The sequence below is a fragment of the Aquarana catesbeiana genome, linkage group LG05 (genome assembly GCF_042186555.1).
Source record: "Aquarana catesbeiana isolate 2022-GZ linkage group LG05, ASM4218655v1, whole genome shotgun sequence".
In the NCBI taxonomy this organism is placed as follows: domain Eukaryota; kingdom Metazoa; phylum Chordata; class Amphibia; order Anura; family Ranidae; genus Aquarana; species Aquarana catesbeiana.
In genome coordinates, this window is record NC_133328.1 from 438,032,734 (window position 1) to 438,055,224 (window position 22,491).

Consider the following 22,491-nt stretch of genomic DNA (forward strand, 5'->3'; position numbering starts at 1 on the left):
GTTTTTCTTTTTTAATAAATCTGCAAAAATGTCAACAATTCTGTGTTTTTCTGTCAATATGGGGTGCTGTGTGTACATTAATGAGGAAAAAATGAACTTAAATGATTTTAGCAAATGGCTGCAATATAAAAAAGAGTGAAAAATTTAAGGGGGTCTGAATACTTTCCGTCCCCACTATATATAATACTTTCTGTCCCCACTGTGTGTGTGTGTGTGTATATGTATGATTATCTCTATCATCTCTAGCTCTATCTCTATCATCTCTAGCTCTATCATCTCTATCTCTATCATCTCTATCTCTATCATCTCTATCTCTATCATCTCTATCATCTCTATCATCTCTAGCTCTATCTCTATCATCTCTAGCTCTATCATCTCTAGCTCTATCATCTCTAGCTCTATCATCTCTAATATTTTTTTTTTTTTTTTCAATCCAGCTTTTTAGTGAAAGTTATCCAGGCAGTGTTAGCCAACTGATCACTTTTACTGCACTGTCGAGGTGTCACCAGCAGCCGGCCATGGTTCTCAGGCACTCCCGTTCCTCTGTGGAGCCTAGGACTGCTTTAAACTGTGTTAGGATGGAGTGTAGGAAGTGCTCAGAGAACATTCTTTTTTTCTTACTCTGTAGCTAATGAATGAATAATGTACCTAATAAACGTTTTAATCTATAAACTAAGGTCTGTTGGAGTTGATGAAAATGTTTGTACATGGATAATCCACTGGGTGGTGGACATATACCTGTAGAAAAAGACAAAACGGGAGCGCACACCTCTGCCCTAGTGTAATTCCGTTTATTCAAAAGGATTAAAGCTCTCACATTTGTAAAATGAGATAGTAGCATGTGCATGTGTCGATCCACCTCTCCTGGGCTAACTCTGTAAGATGTAAAGAGTCTATATATTGTGGACAGCCGAGGGCCATGATCAACACCGCTGAGGCACGGCTCCAGCGTTCCCGCTGTACTGCGTGTGCCCGGACCAGCTGGCCGCCTCTGTGTTTCGGAGGTGTGACTTGATAAAGAAGGCCACGCCTCAAACGCATTGTCGTAGCAACCCCAGTGTATAGACATCCACCTCTCCCTGTGTCATGGCTCGCTTCTACCATCACGGGCCCCCGGCTGGTCCGGGGGGAAAGCGCAGTACAGTGGGAATGCCGGAGTCATGTACTGGTGGTGTTCATCAAGGCCATCAGGTATCCACGATATACAGTCTCTTCATATCTTACAGAGACAGCCCAGATGAGGGTCCACGCACACACACACACGCACACACACACACACACACCACACACACACACATGCTGCTATCTCATTTTACAAATATGAGTGCATTTACTATAAGTGCTTTTATCATTTTGAATATACGGTATTACACTGGGGCAGAAGTGCGCTCTCTTGTGTTGTCTTTTTCCAGAGAGTAGTGATAAATACTCATTCTCTGAATGGTCTAAAGGTGCGTGGTGTGCCCCGGTGTTCTGTCTTGGGGCCAGTGCTGTTCAGTTTGTGTATTACTGATACTCGAAAAATTTGAATATCATGCAAAAGTTCATTTATTTCACTAATGCAACTTAAAAGGTGAAACTGATATGAGATAGACTCATTACATGCAAAGCAAGATAGTTTAAGCCATGATTTTCATAATTATGATGATTATGGCTTACAGCTCATGAAAACCCCAAATCCACAATCTCAGAAAATTAGAATATTTTGAAAAGGTGCAATATTCTAGGCTCAAAGGGTCCCACTCTAATCAGCTAATTTAAGCCATAACACCTGCAAAGGGTTCCTGAGCCTTTAAATGGTCTCTGTCTGGTTTAGTAGGAATCACAATCATAGGAAAGACTGCTAACCTGACAGCTGTGCAGAAAACCCATCATTGACACCCTCCATAAGGAGGGAAAGCCTCAAAAGGTAATTGCAAAAGAAGTTGGATGTTCCCAAAGTGCTGTATCAAAGCACATTAATAGAAAGTTATGTGGAAGGCAAAAGCGTGGAAGAAAAAGGTGCACAAGCAGCAGGGATGGCCGTAGTCTGGAGAGGTTTGTCAGGAAAAGGCCATTCAAAAGCGTTGGGGACTTTCACAATGAGTGGACTGAGATTGGAGTCAGTGCATCAAGAGCCACCACACACAGACGGATCCTGGACATGGGCTTCAAATGTCGTATTCCTCTTGTCAAGCCACTCCTGAACAACAAACAATGTCAGAAGTGTCTTACGTGGGCTAAAGAAAAACAGACCTGGTCTGTTGCTCAGTGGTCCAAAGTCCTCTTTTCTGATGAGAGCAAATTTTTGCATCTCATTTGGAAACCAAGGACCCAGAGTATGGAGGAAGAATGGAGAGGCACACACTGCAAGATGCTTGAAGTCTAGTGTGAAGTTTCCAAAGCCTGTTTGATTTGGGGAGCCATGTCATCTGCTGGTGTTGGTCCACTGTGCTTCATTAAGTCCAGGGTCAAAGTAGCCATCTACCAGGAGATTTTGGAGTACTTCATGCTTTCTTCCGCAGACAAGCTCTATGGGGATGCTGACTTCATTTTCCAGCAGGACTTGGCACCTGCCCACACTGCCAAAAGCACCAAAACCTGGTACAATGACCATGGGATTACTGTGCTTGATTGGCCAGCAAACTCTCATGACCTGAACGCCATAGAGAATCTATGGGGCATTGCCAAGAGAAAGATGAGACATGAGACCAAACAAAGCAGAAGAGCTGAAGGCTGCTATTGAAGCATCCTGGTCTTCCATAACACCTCAGCAGTGCCACAGGCTGATAGATTCCATGCCACGCCGCATTTAGGCAGTAATTGCTGCAAAAGGGGCCCAAACCAAGTACTGAGTACATATGCATGCTTATACTTTTCATAGGTCCAATATTGTTCTATGTGCAATCCTTGTTTTATTGATTTGCATGTAATATTCTAATTTTCTGAGATATTGGATTTGGGGTTTTCATGAGCTGTAAGCCATAATTATCACAATTATGACAAATCACAGTTTGAACTATCTCATATATCAGTTTTACCATTTAAGTTGCATTAGTGAAATAAATGAACTTTTGCACGATATTCTAATTTTTCGAGTTACACCTGTAGAAGCAAAAGCTTAATTTCAGTGTTTCCTGATGATAACCAATCATGCAGGGAAATACATTTCTCACAGCATGCATCAATATTACATTAAGACCTTGACAAAATAGGGGGTTGTGCAGCTACATGGCAGATGATGTTCAACATTTGAGAAATGTAAAGTTATGCACGTGGATGCCAAAAATACACATTAGGAGGAACTCCCCTGGGAGGATCAATAATGGAAAAAGATCTGGGGGTGCTTATAGGTTACAGACTATGAAATGCCAAGCCACAGCTAACAAAGCTAAAAACATACATTAACCACTTGCCGACCAGCTCACATACTTATTATACTGCGGCAGGTTCGCAGAGCTGTGTGAATCGCCGTACCTGTACATCGGCTCGCGCAGTTGCGGGCACACGGCATGCTCTCGCTCCCACTGCACACTGCGGGAGCATGCCCGTGGGTTGGGTGGACTTGATGTCCGTTGGCAACCAGCGATCGCCTAGTACAGAGACAGAACGGGGATCTGCCAGTGTAAACAAGCGGATCCCGTTCTGACAGGGGACATGTCAGAGAACTTCTGTTCCCAGTGATCTCTGTCATGTCCATGTGAGCCCATCCCCCACCCCACAGTTACAACACACCAAGGGGACACACTTAACCCCTTGATCACCCTTAGTGTTAAACCCTTCCCTGCCAGTGTCATTTTTACATTGATCGGTGCATTTTTATAGCACTGATCAATGTAATAATGTTACTGGTCCCCAAAAAGTGTCATTTGGGGTCAGATTTGTCCACTGCAATATAGGGCTGGGAGATTTTCTTAAAAAAAACTTGATTCACGATTCGAATCGAGTTGTTGTTGTGTTTTTTTTTTTTTTTTTTTTTTGAAACCGCGCCGGTCCCGAGGCGCTGCAGGCATGAGCTTTTAGGCGAGGCCGCGGCTTCGGCCTAGTCCGCGGCGTCCGGCCTAGCGGACTAGGCCGAAGCCGCGGCCTCGCCTAAAAACTCCTTGCCCGCAGCTCTTCAGGCCCGGCGCGGTGTCTGCGCCAGTCCGGAGGTGCTGCGGGCATGCGTTTTTAGGCGTCGCCGCGCCGCGGACTAGGCCGAAGCCGCGGCCTCGCCTAAAAACAAAAAATCTAAAAAAATCGACTTGCTTAAATTTTGAATCGATTTGACCTCTCAACTCGATTCAAGATTTAAATCGATTTTTTTTTCCCAGCCCTACTGCAATATAGCAGTTCCCCTAAAAATCACAGATCGCAGCCATTACCAGTAAAAACAATAAAAAAAAAGTCCCTAAATCTATCCCATAGTTTGTATACACAATAACTTGTGCGCAAACCAATCAATATACGCCTATTGCGATTATTTTTTTTTTTCTTCACCAAAAATATGTAGAAGAATATATATTGGTTAAACTGATGAATAATAAACAAAAGAAAATTCAAAATGGCTTGGTCATTAAAGCGGAGGTCCGCCGAAAAAAAAAAAATATTAAAAGCCAGCAGCTACAAATACTGCAGCTGCTGACTTTTAATATATGGACACTTACCTGTCCAGGGAGCCCGCGATGTCTGCAGCCAAAGCCGATCCGTCCTTCGGCTCTCGGCTGCTGCCGCTGCCATCCTCGGTGAGGGAATAAGGAAGTGAAGCCTAGCGGCTTCACTTCCTGGTTACCTACTGCGCATGCGCGAGTCGCACTGCGCGTCCTCTCTGGTCCCTGCTGTATTCTGTGTCTCCCAGAATACAGCGGGGGAGGACAGTGTAGGCACTGGAAATGGCATAGGTCACTGCAAGCGCCGTGGTGATCTATGCCAGGAAGTGGGAGCAAATACCTGTATTAGACAGGTATCTGCTCCCTCCTCCCCCTGAAAGGTGCCAAATGTGACACCGGAGGGGGGTGGGAATCCAAAAAGTGGAAGTTCCATTTTTGGGTGGAACTCCACTTTAAGGGGGCACATCCTTCTGGTCCTTAAGTGGTTAAAAGGGGTGTACATTCAAAGGTGACTTCAGTAACTGTAAAACACTGTTTGCTCCCTGAAGAGCACACATAGCTACAATTTAAGATAAGCTCCCTCAGGAAGTGGAATATACAAGGCTATGGGAATTGTTAGGGAATAAAAACCACACACATAGGTTGATCCAGTTCCAGGACCCGTTTTCAACCTTATAAATGATGTAAACTATGTAAACCCAAGGGCTACATTGTTTCATCACTTTCAAGTTTACTGCTGTCATTCCCTGGCTGCTGTAGCTGAGTCGCCAGCTCTTTATGCATGATCTGTGCTTGATTAGCTACAGTGGAGCTTGGCGGTGACATCAGGTGACCCCTGATGTTCCCATGTAAAGAACGTGTCACTTGCCCATGGCATCACAAAGCAGGCTTGTTGGCCACCTTGTGATAGCAATAACGTTAAATGGAAAAAAAGTATTAATTATAATAATTATAATTATTAAATAAAAAACAAAAGTTAACCACTTAAGGACCGCCCACCGCATATATACTGCACGGCGGGGGAAGCCGGCCACCCGCGATCGCTCCTCAGAGAGGCAGAATGGGGATCTGCCTACGTTAAAAAAAAAAAAAAAAAAGCAGATCCCCATTCTAACAGGGAAGTACAGTGTGATCGTCTATTCCTAGTGATCAGGAACAGCAATCTCTCTCTACTCCCTGTCAGTCCCCTCCCCCCCACAGTTACAAACACCTCCCTAGGACACACTTAACCCCTTAATTGCCCCCTAGTGTTAACCCCTTCCCTGCCAGTGTCATTTATACATTGATCCGTGCATATTTTTTAGCTTTGATCACTGTAATATGGTCACTGGTCCCCAAAGAGTGTCCGATCTGTCCACCGCAATGTTTCAGTCCCGCTAGAAAATCGCTGATCACCGCCATTAATAGTTAAAAAATAAAAATGCCATAAATCTATCCCCACTTTTGTAGACGCTATAACTTTTGCGCAATCCAATCAATATATGCTTATTGCGATTATATCTTTTATCTTTTTTTTTTTTTTTTTTTGTACAAAAACATATAGAAGAATACATATTGGCCTAAACTAACAAATGAATTTTTTTTTTTTTTTTTATTGGTTATGTATTATAACAAAGTATAAAATATTGGGTTTTTTTTTTTTGTTCATAGAGCAAAAAAAATAAAAACCGCAGAGGTGATCAAATAACCCCCAAAAGAAAGCTCCTTTTTTTGGGAAAAAAGACATCAATTTTATTTTCGTACATCGTCGCATGCAATTGTCAGTTAAGATGCAAAAAAATGGCCTGGTGCCGTCCCCGCTGCAGGCCGCATCCAAATTTGCTCTTCTTTCTTCCGGGGCTGCGGTCTCCGGTTATGTGACTGGCACGTGCACGTGGGAGCTGCCAGTCGCGGCACTCAATCCAGAAGAAATGGCACGGGCTGCCGTTCCGTCAGAGCGCATGTTTAGGAGATATTTACAGTACCTATAGAATAGGGCTAACCTATAGGTACAAGTACTGCAGGGAGGTTTACAACCACTTTAAGGGAGTAAATCCTTCCTTCCTGGGGCTGAAGTGATTAAGAAATTTAAAAGCACCCCATTGCTTCACGCACACTCCCAAATGCAAATGGAATGAGAGTATTTAATTTAAGGGTCATAATTCATGTTTAACGCTAAATAGATCACCTCATGCTACATAACTAAGCTCCATTTAAAGCGGAGTTCCACCCTAAAGTGGAACTTCCGCTCATCGGATTCCTCCCCCCCTCCGATGCCACAATTGGCACCTTTCTAATACAGGTATCTGCAGCCACTTCTGGGCTTAGACAGCCGCAGAATATCTGCAGATGCCCCCCCCCCCCCCCCAGCACACAACAGGGACCAGTGCAGAGACGCAGCGCGACTCACGCATGCGCAGTAGGGAACCGGGCAGTGAAGCCGCAGCGCTTCACTTCCCGATTTCCTGACCGAGGATGGCGGCGGGGGCAGCCGAGAGCCGAGCGATTGATCGGCTTCGGCTGCCGACATCGCTGGACCCTGGGACAGGTAAGTGTCCATTTATTAAAAGTCAGCAGCTGCAGTATTTGTAGCTGCTGGCTTTTAATATTTTTTTTTTAAGGTGCAGCTCCTCTTTAATGCTGAATAAACAAAATTATTAAGGTATCTTAAAAAGGAAAACTATTTTTAGATTTTAAATAAAAAAAAAAAAAAAATCAGATTTTATTTTTATTTTATTTTTTTATTTAAACAAATCATTAATTTATATCTACCTTGACTGGACGTAAAGCAGTTAAAGATGTTGTCATTGTCATGCATTGTGTTGTCAGCTCAAGCAGGAAGATAGACCCTCACTGGATTTTCGGTAGATCAACACGTATTTTTCTGTACTTGCAGTGTTTTTTAAAGGGACAAAACACAGGAAACCTTTCACATATTGCAAGGATATACTGAATAGTGTTTTTTTTTTTTTTCTTTTATTATTTCATCCAGACATAGATTTTATAACTTTAACAGCTGTCAAAAGAGAGCTCTCCTCTCACTTTGGCAAGATTTTCTTTCACTTCTTATTGTGTCTCTGGGTTAAGACAGGATGGGAAACGTGCCCACTGTGGGGGGGCGCACAGGCTGCAATAAATTTGTGTCTGAGATTCCTATTCTTTTCTGCTATTTCCAAAACTAAAAAGAACTGTTTGTCTATGTAGCTTTAGTTATTTTTGTTTGAAGAGCCAGAATACTTTTTATTAGACTTGAAATGATGATTAGTTGTTTTAGCATAACATGCTTCTGTGTATGGACTCTATCAATGTTGTTTTTAAAGATTGCTCTAGCAGTTATACTACAATGTTGCCTCCCAGAAATGTCTTGCTAAAAATATACACAGCCAATACAATGTCTGACTACATATCTGTGCCAGGGGACACAATGTACTTTTAGAGCTACAACACTTTTTTTTTTTTTTTTGTGTTTTTTTTTCTTTAGCTATACAGCATTGTGATGATGGATCTGGATATTTTCAACAAGATGCTTTAAGGTTTCAACCTGCAGAAATTAAGCCAGACGAAACTGGAGGTATGGAACTGCGTTAAAAAAATAAATAATAATATAACTATAGTTCTTATGGAATGGGACAGACGACTGATAACCTATCATGCTAGTTGGTTAAAGGGTTCTTTATATTCTAACCTCCCAGCATATATTTTTATTTTTTTTAAACCCTCCATGCTGTCCTTTTGGGAAGGGGTCATATGGACACCTTGTATACTTATTGCATACAGCTATATTTTATAATGCTGTGACCGCTGTGAGCAGACCTAGAGAATGCACCTGCTTTTCTAATTCTTTGCTATTTTCCAGTAGCTTGTGATTAATACTCTATAGTCAAGTGCAGTTTTATATCAGTGTGGCTCGGAGGACAAGATCTAGCTGTGTGTTGAGCTGCTTTTCGGTTTATCCAGACATTAATTTTGTACACCTAGCTGCCCTTTTAAATGAATCACACTAGTCACTGTTCAGCTTTAAAATGACTCTGTATCTAACGGCTTAAAAATTAATAAGTTCCAGGCATGATAAATCTTTATGTAGTTACATTGGTCCAGCATGGGCCAATGTAACTACTCTATGTATTTACCATACCTGGCCGATACCCCTGGAAGCTGGAAATAACTGAAGTAGACATCACTACTTCAGTGATCTCCCACATGCTTTTGGTTCTTGCATTGAGCAGCCCGCTTGATGGATTGAGGTCATTCACTCAGCATGGGTGCATTCAGAGAATGCTTTGCATTTTCTGAATGCACAGCATTCTTTGATCTGACAAGGTGAGGAGCACAATACCTCTGCTCCACCTCGTTCAGTCAGAAAAATGCTTTGCATTCATTCTGTGAATGGTGCCTGTACTGAGTAGTCAACCTGAGTGACTACATGGGACCCAGAGATCACTAGAGTTATGGTGTCTACATCAATGGTTTCCAGTTTACCGGGTCATCAGCCAAGTATTGTATATACAGTGCCTTGAAAAAGTATTCATACCCCTTGAAATTTTCCATATTTTGTCATGTTACAACCAAAAACGTAAATGTGTTTTATTGGGATTTTATGTGATAGACCAACACAAAGTGGCATATAATTGTGAAGTGGAAAGAAAATGATGAATGGTTTTCAATTTTTCCCTAATCGTCTTTCAGGACAGCACTTGAGTGACTCCTCCCCTTGCAAACAGGAAACACCTCTTCCACCAAACTTTAAAAGGAGGCTCCTTTCCACACACTGTCAGTTTTTTGTGTTTCCTCCGGAGGGAACACTTCGTGGGGATGTCAGGGCTCTCAGGTGCTGTCCTGGGAGCTCAGGTTTCCTGTGTTTTTCACCAAATGCTTTTTACCTCATGAGAGCTGTTCCTCCCATTCCACAGCTGATGTTAGGTGCTGCTGGCTGGGCTCCCTCTCCCTCTTCATCTGGGCTCAGGGTGAGTCTGACTGTCGTGGGCATTGCTCCTAGGCGGCGGCAAGACAGGTGGTGGCCGTTTACTGTGTTTTTTTTTTCTCAGGTCCACCGCCTGTTGCTTATTGCACCGCCGCCATCTTGGGGCTGGCTGCGGGGCTCCATCCGCCGGAAGTGAGGCATCCGGAAAGGGGGCGGCGCCCACGGAACAGGCGTACGGCGTCATTTCCGCCGGAAATCGCAGAGGGAAAGGGGAGGAACGGGGCTGGTGCTTATTTAACGGTTCCAGTCCGGCGCACTGGCGCTATTGGAGTCCGGAACCGGCGTTTTTAGCCACACAACACAGCAAGCGCTCCTCGATGGAATCGATGGCGGCAGCGAGTGGGACAGGCACCAGCAAGGCCCAGGTAAGGGGCAGTTGTATACTGTCCTCCTTGTACTATGGGGTCTCTCTCTCTCTTTCTCTTTCTCTTTCTGCCCCCCCCCCCCCCCCCCGGTGGCAGGGGCCTGTCTGGGCACATGAGGCAGTTTAGTTCTTACTGTGCACCTGTGGTGAGCATCCTTGGGAAAAGGACAGGTTGTCTCACTGGGATGGTTTCTTCTTTTTGTCTCATGGCAGGCCAAGAGCTCTGATCCAGTGGCAAAAAAGGAAATGCCCTTCATGTAAAGCCAAACTACCTGAAGGATGGAAGAAGACGTTATGTCAAGCCTGTATTGATTTGCTAGTTAAAGAAGAAGCTTCTTCCGCTTGCAGCGACTTGATTGCATCTGTTAAAAAAGAACTTGATGCGACTATCCAATCATTTCGCTCTTCGCTAGCAAACCCATCCCTGAGTCAGCCTACTACCTCACAGTCCTCTCAAGGCTCACTTATAGTCCCGGCGGTGGAGACTGAGGCATCTCCTACCCCAGAGGGACATTCCCCCTCTCAATCTGCGGATTCTGATGAGGGGGAGGAAGGAGAAAATTTACCTTCAAAATTTAAATTGTCTTTAGAACAGGTAGATGGCCTGTTAAAAGCAATCTATACCACACTGGGTCTGGAGGAGGAAAGAAAGGAGTTATCTCTGCATGATAAAATGTATGCAGGGCTTACCGAACACAAAAATCGCAATTTCCCAGTACACTCTGTTATTTCTGAAGCTATTAAGAAAGAGGGGACAGAGCCAGAGAGAAAGCCTTTCTTTCCCAAAGCCTTAAAAAGGCGTTTTCCTTTTTGAAGATCCAGCGGCGGTTTGGAACAAAAACCCCAAACTAGATGCCACGTTTTCCCAAGTCTCGAGGTCAACAGATTTGGCATTCGAGGACATGGGGGTGTTGAGAGATCCCATGGATAAAAGGATGGACCATCATGGGAAATCTTAAACCTGCTATGGCAACTACGGTGGTATCCATGAATATGGAGTTCTGGTTAGATCAACTTAAGGCCCATATCTCAGCAGACTCACCAAAACAAGAAATTTTGGATTCATTCTCTACTCTGTCTGCCGCTGTCGCATTTATATCTGATGCATCAGCGGAATCAATTAAAATGACAGCTAGATCTGCTGCCCTAGCCAACTCGGCCAGAAGGGCTCTGTGGTTGAAAACTTGGCCGGGGGATGCGGCATCCAAAAACAAGCTGTGTGGGATACTGTTCCTGGGTGACTTGCTTTTTGGACCTGACTTAGATGCGGTTCTAGATAGAACAGCTGATAAATAGAAGTCTTTTCCCATCAAAAAGAAAAAACAGCCAGTTAAACGTTTTTTTCGTTCCCAAAGGGCTCAAGAACAAACCAAACCCCAGGAGAAAAGAAAAAATTGGGCATCACAGAAGGGTAAAGGAAAAGGAAATGTCCTTTCCATCCTCCTGCAGCCTCCGGTAAAACGCGATGACTTGTGCGTACCAGTGGGGGGAAGGCTTCAAAGTTTCCTCCCTCTTTGGGCCAGCATGACAGAAAGTCAATATATTTTAGACATGCTGTCCCAAGGTTACAGGATAGGATTTTCGGATCGCCCACCAGAAAGATTCTTTGTAACAAACTTACCAAGGGATCTAACAAAGGCCCTAGCCATGAAGAACCTTTTAAAGGATCTGAGGCACCAGAGGGTAGTGATACCAGTATCCCCAGAAGAACAGGGTCAGGGCTTCTATTCACACATCTTTCTGATAAGAAAACCATCCGGAAACTTCCGTCTTATCCTCAACCTAAAACCCCTGAACAAGTTAGTCCTATACAAAAAGTTTTGTATGGACTCAATTTTCACAGTCAGGAACATTCTTAACTAAAGATTGTTTTTTGGCATCTATCGATCTGAGGAATGCTTATCTTCATGTTCCGGTAGCACCTCAGTCCCAGAAATTCCTGAGGTTTGCGGTGAATATGGGCAAAGAGATTATACATCTTCAGTTCAGGGCCCTTCCCTTCGGTCTGTCGTCAGCTCCTCGTATTTTTACGAAGATGATGGCGGAAGTTCTCGTCCCTCTTCGACTCCAGGGGATTGCGGTAATTCCATATCTGGACAACCTCCTCTTTTTTGCCCCATCCAGGGAAAAGTTGCAGGAGGATTTGAACAAAGCCCGTAGTCATTTGGAGTCACTAGGGTGGATAGTGAATGTTCAAAAATCAAATTTCATCCCAGCTCAGCAAGTACTGTTTCTGGGTTACTTGATAGATTCGGTGGAGCAAAAGATTTTTCTCCCACAAGAGAAAAGGATGAAGGTGCAAAGGGTAATAACGGCACTACAAACAAATCAACTGATTTCAGTCCGAAAGGTTATGTCAGCTCTGGGGACATTAACCTCTTCCATGCCAGCCATCCAATGGGCAAGGCTGCATTTCAGGGCTCTCCAGAGGTTCCTTCTAAGGACATGGTGGTGGAAAAGTCAGGTGGTGCTGCAAAGAGGTCTTATTTGGTCTTTTCCAAGCGGAAAAGTGGTCACAACAGACGCCAGTTTGCGGGGATGGGGGGCCCACGTGGGTCAGGCCTTAGCGCAGGGAACATGGTCCCAGTTCGAGGCCCAAAAATCCTCAAACTGGAGAGAGCTGAAAGCGGTTGCCCTAGCATTAGCTTTCTTCTCTCAAAGCCTCATAGGTTGCCGTGTCCAGATTTTGTCGGACAATGCCACTACCATAGCCGACCTGAACAAACAGGGAGGCACAAGGAGCAGGGCTCTTCACTTACTCTCAGTACAGATTCTGGAGTGGGCAGAGAACCACTTACTATCTCTATCTGCAGTCCATCTCAAAGGCACATTAAATGAAGTAGCGAATTATCTGAGCTGAGAGAAAGTTCAGGAATCAGAGTGGAGTCTGAACAGGGAGGTGTTTGCACTAATCACCAGTGCTTGGGGCCTTCCGCAGGTAGACCTGTTTGCTTCAAAACAAAACACGCAGCTCCCGAATTTTTTCTCCCTTCAGAGAGACAATTTGCTCTCAGGGGATAGATGCTCTGGCACATCAATGGGATTTTCACCTAGGATATGCTTTTCCTCCATTCAGGTTAATCCCTCTAGTGTTGAGAAAAATTCTGAGAGAGAGAGTATCAATAATTTTGATTACTCCATATTGGCCAAAGAGAGCTTGGTTTTCCACGATTCTTCAATTGGCACTCAAACCATGTTGGCATCTTCCGCTCAGTCAGGATCTGTTGATTCAGGGGCCAGTGTATCATCCAGATGTAGGCAGGTTAAAGCTCACTGCCTGGTATCTGAGGAGCAGTTAATGAGAAGCAAAGGCTTTTCAGAACGTTTAACTACTAAGTTACTTTCCAGTAGGAAAAGGGTAACCAGGGATATTTATGCCAAAGTATGGAAAGTCTAGATTTCTTTCTGTCTTTCACAACATAGGGAGGTTAAAGACCTAGTTTCGGTGCTGAAGTTTTTGAAAAAAGGTGCAGACAAGAATCTGGTGGTCGGCACTCTTAAAGTGCAGGTGGCCGCCTTGGGAGTTTATCTGGAGAGATCCTTATCTTCAGAAACTCTGATCATGAGATTTTTCAAAGCACTTTCCAGGTCTAGACCGGTCCCGGTGAGGCATTTCCAAATTGGGATCTCTCTGTGCTTCTGCAAGCTCTGGCAAAAGAACCATTTGAGCCTTTACAGGCCATATCCCTAAAGAATTTAACTTTGAAGACTATTTTTCTGGTCGCAATTACTTCAGCAAGAAGGATTAGTGAACTGCACGCCCTATCAGTAAAAGAGCCCTTTTTGTCTTTTCCTGATAGAGTTGTCCTTAAAGTAGATCCAGGGTTTTTTGCCAAAAGTGGCAAGCTTTAGTAACAGGTCTCAGGAGATTACTCTACCAACCTTTTGTGCTAACCCTTCGGGTACAAAGGAAGAGCAGTTTCACAATTTGAACGTAAGACGTATCCTATTACATTATTTGGAAGTAACAGGAGGGTTTAGAGCTTCAGATTCGTTATTTGTTCTTTTTTCTGGAAACAAAAAATGCCAACAAGCATCGAAAGGATCATTGGCTAGATGGCTTAAGACAGCTATTTCTGTAGCCTATTCTCAAATGGGTTTATCTTCCCCGCTGGGAATTAGGGCTCATTCAACGAGAGCCCAGGCCACTACATGGGCAGAAAGAGCTGGTGCCACCCCAGATCAGATTTGTAAGGTGGCTACGTGGTCAAGCTACTTAACGTTTGTCCGTCATTACAGACTGGATCTCCTATCAGCAGGGGATCCGGCTTTTGGCAGAAAGGTTCTGCAGGCTGTGGTCCCTCCCTAGGGGGGTAAGACTCTATTATCCTCTCAAGTGCTGTCCGGAAAGACGATTAGGGAAAATTCAAGTTAGACTTAACGGTAACTTGTTTTCCAAGAGTCTTTCAGGACAGCAGCATCCCGCCCTATTGAGATATATAGATACATATAATCATAAACGAGATATGTTTAGTCACAGTATCAGTATGTATGTATGTGTGTGTGTGCGTGTATGTATGTATGTATATATATATATGTATATGTATGTATGTATGTATGTATGTATGTATATATATATATATATATATATATATATACATATACATATACATACTGTGACTAAACATATCTCGATTATGTGTTCCAGTTTGGGGCCGGAGGCTCTCTACTACTACTGACAATGTGTGGAAAGGAGCCTCCTTTTAAAGTTTGGTGGAAGAGGTGTTTCCTGTTTGTAAGGGGAGGAGTCACTCTCTCAAGTGCTGTCCTGAAAGACTCTTGGAAAACAAGTTAAGTCTAACTTGAATTTTTTTTTTTTTGCATACATTTGTATTCAGTCCCCTTAACTCTGATACCCCTCACTAAAATCTAGTGGAACCAATTGCCTTCAGAAGTCACCTAATTTAGTAAATTGAGTTAACCTGTGTGTAATTTTAATCTCAGTATAAATACAGCTGTTCTGTGAAGCACTCAGAGGTTTGTTAGAGAACCTTTGTAAACAAACCGTATCATGAAGGCCAAGGAACACACCAGACAAGGTCAGAGATAAAGTTGTGGAGAAGTTTAACCACTTCAGCCCCTGAAGATTTAACTGATAATTGCGCGGGCATGCAATGTTGTACCCAAACGAAATTTGCGTCCTTTTTTCCCCACAAATAGAGCTTTCTTTCAATGGTATTTGATTGCCTCTTTTTGCGATTTATAAACGGAAAAAGGGTGAAAATTTTGAAAAAAAAAAAAAGATATTCCCTACTTTTTGTTATAAAAAAAATTTAATGATCTCAATTTCAGTCATACATTTAGGCCAAAATGTATTCAGCCACATGTCTTTGGTAAAAAAAATATCAATAAACGTATATTTATTGGTTTGTGCAAAAGTTATAGCGTCCACAAACTAGGGTACATTTTTGGAATTTACGCAGCTTTTAGTTTGACTACCTATTTCATTTCTTGAGGTGCTAAAATGGCAGGACAGTACAACACCCCCCCCCCCCCCCCCAAATGACCCCATTTTGGAAAGTAGACACCCCAAAAAGGGGTCATGGGGGGGGGGTTTGAATTGTCCTGGCATTTAATGCAGAACATTTAGAAGCTTACGTCACACATCATCTTAGATGATCTTATGACGAGTACATGGATACCAAGAACGACATGCTTTAAAACTGCGCACAAACGTGCAGCGGCGACAAACTACAATTGAAATAAATATACGGACGCTTTTTTTTTACCAGCGTCTGGCCTTACGGGCAAATTATGTACAGCGCCAACAACTGGTCATTGAGCTCCACCCCTCCCATATTAAGGTTATCTTTGTGGACACAGAGGGGTTTCTCCACAACAGTCGCCGTACGAATTTGGATCGTCGTGTCTGCGTGAAAGGAGGACAGAACGAAAACATTCTTATCCCTCCACTTCACAACGAGCAAATTATTACATCTCAAGCAGGCTCTCTTCCCCAGCCTAAGACGGGAATCTACGGGGATCGCACGGTGCCACATGCGCCCATTTGATCAAATAAGTGACAAAAAAGTGGCACGTTTGTGTAATAATTGTCCACATACAAGTAGTACCCCTTTCCGAATAAGGGTGACACCAAGTCCCACACAATCTTACCAGAGCTCCCTATGTAGTCTGGGCAGTTCTCCGGCTCTACGTAACTCTCTTCCCTCGTAAACCATAAAACTATATGTATAGCCTGTGGCCCTGTCACAGAGCTTATACATCTTGACCTTGTATCTGCTGGGAAGATATTGTTTGAATGACAAGCGGCCAGAAAACCTAATCAGGGACTCATTAACACAGACAACTTGATGGGCAGTAAACAAGGCTGCAAAACGTTGGTTGAAGTGGTTTACGAGGGGCCGAATTTTGTAGAGCCGATCAAATTCAGGGTCTATCCCCGAGGACAAGAGTTCATTATCGTTGAAATGCATGAACCACAAGATCTGCTTCTATCGTGTCCTTGTCATGGAGGCAGAGGACACGGGTATAGGGTGAATTGGGTCAGTGGACCAATATGACCGCAACTCACTCTTTTTCATTATGCCCATGAGGAGGGATAGGCCCAGGAAGGTCTTAAATTTGGAAACCGTAATTTGGTTTTATTCTCTGGCAAGGGTCAGCTGGGGATTAGCGGCAATTAATTGACCAGCATATAAATTGCTTTGGTCCACAATAGATCTATAGAGATCTTTGGTGAAAAACAGCGAATAAAAATCAAGTGATGTAAAATCGACTGTTTCCACCTGAATTCTGGGTTGGCCATTGAATGGGAGAAGTACGGGTGCTGTAGAAGTGGTGGGCTCCCAATTAGGATTGGCGAATGCAGCAGGAAGGGCACTATGGGCTCGACGGGCCTTTCTTTGTCTTCTTGGTGGCAGCGGGACTCCACTCGTGCTTGCTACCTTGCCAGCTTGAACTGCACTTATGGGACTCTCCACGTCACCACGTGATACTGTAGTGCTGGATGTGCGACCAGGATGTACTAGGCCGCTGGTGCTTGCCAGTTCACCAGAAGGATGAGCGACGCTAGTACTGGCTCTCTGCTCCATATGAGGGACCTGCGGTTCTTGCACCTCAACGACAGCAGAATGGGTCTGGTACGCCTGACCTTGGCAGGGACCACAACTCTGTCGTCAGAGCTATCTGTCGGGGTGCCGCTGCTGTCTACAGGTTTGTATTCTGAGCCTGAATCTGACAGATGAGTGACTTCCTCTTCACTATCTGCTCAGAAACATGTAGGCCTCTTCACTACTGTACCTTCGATTTGACATTTTGGTCTCTAAATTTACTGGTACAGTAGTGAGACTCGCAGGTAAAAAAGCTCCTGACTGTTAGCGACTGATTCAAACGCTACCAAAAAACTGTTAGAATTCGCAGGGATCAGGCCTGACTCTGCGAATGCTGCAGTTATGTGTTTAATGTTTGTAAGTGAAGTGATCGATTGATACTGCACTTGGGTAGGCTGGGCTGGGCGGAGGGGCTAACCGCAGGTGCTAGCAGGTATCTGGGCTGATCCCGCTAATGCTGCATTTTTGGGAACCCTAAACTGCTGGGGACGCAGACCCTATCTGACGCTAAAACCCAACTTCGGGTGATCAGGGGGTTAAACCTTTATTGTGTAAAATATGGAGGGTGCCCTGACGCTATAAAAAATAAACTAGCTAAACTGCGTCACCCGTGACACTTATACAGTGATCACTGGTGACGGGGTAATCAAGAGGTTAAACCTTAGGGGGGTCTCTAGACCTATCTGGACCTAAGACTAATTACCCCAACGCTGATTTTTGTCACTAATGACACCAGTACAGCGATTAAAAAAAAAAAAATGACCTGGTGGCAGTGTAGTGTTGGTGCAACTCACTGTTAGATGTTATCTCTCCTTGGTCTGGAACAGAAAAGACCGACATGAGGAGAGATGACATCACTTCCCCCGTCAGTGTTTACAGTTACACGACAGGGGAAGGATCTCATTCGCCAGGACCAATCACCAGGTCCAGGCCAGATTTCATTGGCCTGGGCCTGGAGATTGATCGGTTCTGGATCGAATCTGATCGTCGCGGCCACTGAGGGGGCGCGCACGCCCGACTTAGTATGACGGCGATTCGCCTGCCCATGCCATTCTCACGCAGTACAACTGCGGCAGCTGGTCGGGAACAGGTTAAAGCAGGATTAGGTTTTTAAAACAATACCCCAAGCTTGAACATCTTACAGAGTAATGTTCAATCATTCTTCAGAAAATGGAAATAGTATGACACAACTGCAAACCTTTCAAGACGTCCATTCACCTAAACTGACAGGCCAGGCAAGGAGAGCATTAATCGGAGAAGCAGCCAAAAGGCCCAGAGTAACTCTGGAGGAGCTGCAGAGATCCACAGCTTAGGTGGGAGAATCTGTCCACGGGACACCTCTTAGTTGTGCACTCCACAAATCTGGCCTTTATGGAAGAGTGGCAAGAAGAAAGTCATTGTTGAAAGAAAGCCATAAGAAATCCACTTTGGGAGAAGCCATGTGGGGGACACAGCAAACATGCGGAAGAAGGTGCTCTGGTCAGATGAGAACAAAATTTAACTTTTTGGCCTAAAAGTAGAATGCTATGTGTGGTGGAAAACTAACACTGCATATCACCCTGAACACACCATCCCCACTATGAAACATGGTGATTGCAGCATCACGTTGTGGGAAATGCTTCTCTTCAGCAGGAACAGGGAAGCTGGTCAGAGTTGATGAGAAGATGGAGGGAGCCAAATACAGGGCAATCTTAGAAGAAAACCTGTTAGAGTCTGCAAAAGACTTGAGACTGGGGCAGAGGTTCACCTTACAGCAGGACAGCGACCCTAAACATACAGCCAGAGCTACAATGGAATGGTTTAGATCAAAGCATATTCAGGTGTTAGACTGTCCCAGTCAAAGTTTAGACCTACAGTGCCTGTCTCCCAACCTGGAATTAACATTGAATGTTTGAGGATTTGCATCATTTCATTTACAGAACATGCCCACAACTTTGAAGATTCTTTTTTGTTAATTGTGGAGCAAACCACAAATAGGACAAAATAACAGAAAAAGTCAATGTGCATAACTTTTAACCCCCCTAAAGTCAATACTTTGTAGAGCCATCTTTTGCAGCTATCACAGCTCCAAGTTGCTTTGGATAAGTCTCTATGAGCTTGCCACATCATACCACTTGGATTTTTGCCCATTCCTCCTTGCAAAACTGCTCCAGCTCCTTCAAGTTTGATGGTTTGCGCTTGTGAACAGCAATCTTTTAAGTCTGACCACCGATTTTTTTTTTTTTTTTTTTTTTTTTTTTATTGGATTGAGGTCTGGGCTTTGACTAGGCCATTCCAACACATTTACATGTTTCCCCTTAAACCACTCAAGTGTTGCTTTAGCAGTGTGTTGGGGTCATTATCCTGCTGGAAGGTGAACCTCCGTCCTAGCCTCAAATCACACACAGAGTGGTACAGGTTTTGCTCAAGAATATCCCTTTTTCTTTATCGTACATCACGTGACACAGAGGCTCATAGTAATTACTAAGTGGGTTATATCTCACCTTCAGGTGCTGGACACTGGTGTAATTAATTAGACAGGAAGTTTCCTCCCTATATAACCCCTCCCCTACAGGGAGTACCTTTAGTTTTTTCGCCAGTGTCTAAGGTATTGGTCACGGTTAATGAGTGCTCCTAGGTGGCCTGAACAGGGTCAGGGAGCTACACTATCAGATCCATTCAAAGAGCCAAAACAAAAGCAAAAGTGGATGGTACCCGATGCCTCGATACCAAAGAACGAGGTTTTGCCTGTAATACTTCTCTTAGGAGAGCTGGGCCCTGAGATTCAGCACCTTGGTCACATTGCTATACCACAGGTTTGCTCTGGCAGGGCGCTATACATGGCCCAAGGCAGTGGACCCTACGTACAGAGGGGACCCCATCCTTGAAGGTCTGGCATGACACCAACCCGCCGTGATGGGTGAAGATTGGGTCGCTGTGATATTCCAGCAGTACCCTGCAGCGAGGAATGGTGAGTCTGCATTTGTTTGCAGTGTCTCTATTAAGAGAGCGATCTGACTGTCTGTTTCCCGGTGGTCACTGGGAGCAGTGTGCTGTTCTATCATGCTTGTACTCTGGCTCAGGCAGGCTGCTGTTTTTTCCCCAGCCACTAGAGGGCGCAGATTTGCTTCTAGCCTATTGTTTTTTAGGCAGGAAGAAGGGCAGCCATTACCATGTGCTGACAGTTCGGACGGCCTTGGAGACAGAACAGTGGGCCGTGAGTATGTGAGTGCCAGCTTGGGAACAGGTCCAGACAAGTCATGATTACATGCTGCATATTTTCTGCCTATCCATGGGGAATGTACAAGCTGTAAGTAGTAGTAGATACACCCCTGGATGATTAGCAGTTCACTTTAAAAGGTGTCGTTTTCTGCTTGTGGGCATGAACCGCATAATACACATGCTTGCAGTTTTGAAATGCATGTTGTTATATTACATGTTTGAAAGGTTTGTGCATAGTGCATATGTGCTTGGTATCCTACAGGTATAAGTATAGGACCAACTGCAGTTGAGCAGGTGCTTGCTTGCTAAAAAAAAAAAAAAATCGCACAGTTGCTAAATACGCACAGATGCTGATATGTACAGTTGCTAAAATCACACAGTTGCTAGTACGCACAGATGCTGCTATGTACAGTTGCTGAAATCGCAGAAGTTGCTAACATACACAGATATTGAATTGCACAGTCGCTAAGGTCACACAGTTGCTTAACCACTTACCGACCGCCGCACTACGATGTACGTCCAAACTTTGGCGGCGGATATCGTTGTTATGGCAGCAGCTAGCTGCCATAACCCTGGTATCCCCGTTTTCGTGCGGCGGCCGGCTTTCAGATAAAAGTGGTCCCTGTGGGGGATTTGCCGCGAGATCACTTTTATTGGTGGCGGGAGAGGGCCCCCCCCTCCCGCCGCGATCCGGTGCCCTCCGCCGCTTACCGGAGCCCTCGGTAGTGGCAGAGGCAATCGCGTCCTCCTCCGTGGTGTGTCTGGAGACGAGTGAGGCTAAGATGGCGCTCACTCGTCTCCATGACACTGCTGGGCGGAAGCGACGTCAAAACGTCACTTCCGTCCACGCCTCTTAAAGGCACATTTTTTCAAATGTCATTTTTTTTAAATGACTCTTCTTTTTTTTTTTTTTTTTTTTTTTTTTATTGCATTTTAGTGTAAATATGAGATCTGAGGTCTTTTTGACCCCAGATCTCATATTTAAGAGGTCCTGTCATGCTTTTTTCTATTACAAGGGATGTTTACATTCCTTGTAATAGGAATAAAAGTGACACCATTTTTTTTTTTTTTTAAACAATGTAAAAATAAATAAAATTTTATCCCGACAAGCTCGCACGCAGAAGCGAACGCATACGCAAGTAGCGCCCGCATATGAAAACGGTGGTCAAACCACACATGTGAGGTATCACAGCAACCGGTAGAGGGAGAGCAATAATTCTAGCCATCGACCTCCTCTGTACCGCAAAATATGCAACCTGTAGAATTTTTTAAATGTCAACTATGGAGATTTTTGAGGGCAAAAGTTTGACGCCATTCCACGAGCAGGCGCAATTTTCAAGCATGACATGTTTGGTATCAATTTACTTGGCGTAACATTATATTTCACAATATAAAAAAAAAAATGGGCTAACTTTACTGTTGTCTTATTTTTTTGTTCAAAAAAAGTGAATTTTTTCCAAAAGTGCGCTTTTAAGACCGCTGCGCAAATACGGTGCAAAAAAAAGTATTGCAACGACCGCCAGTTTATTCTCTAGGGTGTTAGAAGAGAAACCATATATAATGTTTGGGGGTTCTAAGTAATTTTCTAGCAAAAAAACCTGTTTTAAACATGTAAACACCTAAAATCCAAAACGAGGCTGGTCCTTAAGTGGTTAAAAAGCACAGATGCTGAAACACACAGTGGCTGGATCGCACAGTACTAGATCGCACAAGTTGCTGCTGAAACGCACTTAAACAAACAGGTTGCATAAAGATACATGGTCATGTGTGTACAAAATGCATGTTAGGACATGTTTTGTGTTTAAAAAAAAATAACACTCAAAACATGCTTAATTTTTTTGATCAGAACGCGTGATCGCATAAGGTAACAGGATCGCTTTAAGGTACACGGTCACATAAAGATGCATGTTTATGTTTGTATAGATATGCATCGTTGTTTTCTTTTCTCCTAGTCACATCTGAAAGGCTTGATCGCATAAAGATGCTTGACTATTAGTCTAGAAAACCTCCACAGGATCCTCATGCAGGTGCTTACAAGCTAGCCAAATGCACAACTGCTGGAATGCACAGTTGCTGGTGTGCATTGTTACTAACGCACAAACAGTTAAATCACATGATTGTTGAAACGCACGTTGCCGGAGGATAACTTCCTCTTTACTAGTCCACATTTTTGCATAGAATACATGAGTTTCTAATGTACATCATGTAGATAAAACAAGTAACAGAACATGTTCTTGTTGATCGCATAAAGATGCATGTTTTCTGTTGGTATGGATTTACAGGTGTTTTACATAGTCGCATGAGGACACTGGGTCATATTGAAGTGCT

General features: G+C 43.9%; 1 protein-coding gene across 3 annotated transcripts in view; it reads left to right on the forward strand.

Annotated features, from left to right (window-relative positions):
* Window positions 1-22,491, forward strand: part of RTTN (rotatin) — a 372,765-nt gene that overhangs the window by 15,192 nt on the left and 335,082 nt on the right. For all 3 annotated transcript variants that reach the window (XM_073631267.1, XM_073631266.1, XM_073631268.1), the window contains exon 5: window positions 8,029-8,118. In XM_073631267.1, coding sequence (XP_073487368.1) covers window positions 8,029-8,118 — 90 coding nt within the window. The remainder of the gene's footprint in view (window positions 1-8,028; window positions 8,119-22,491) is intronic.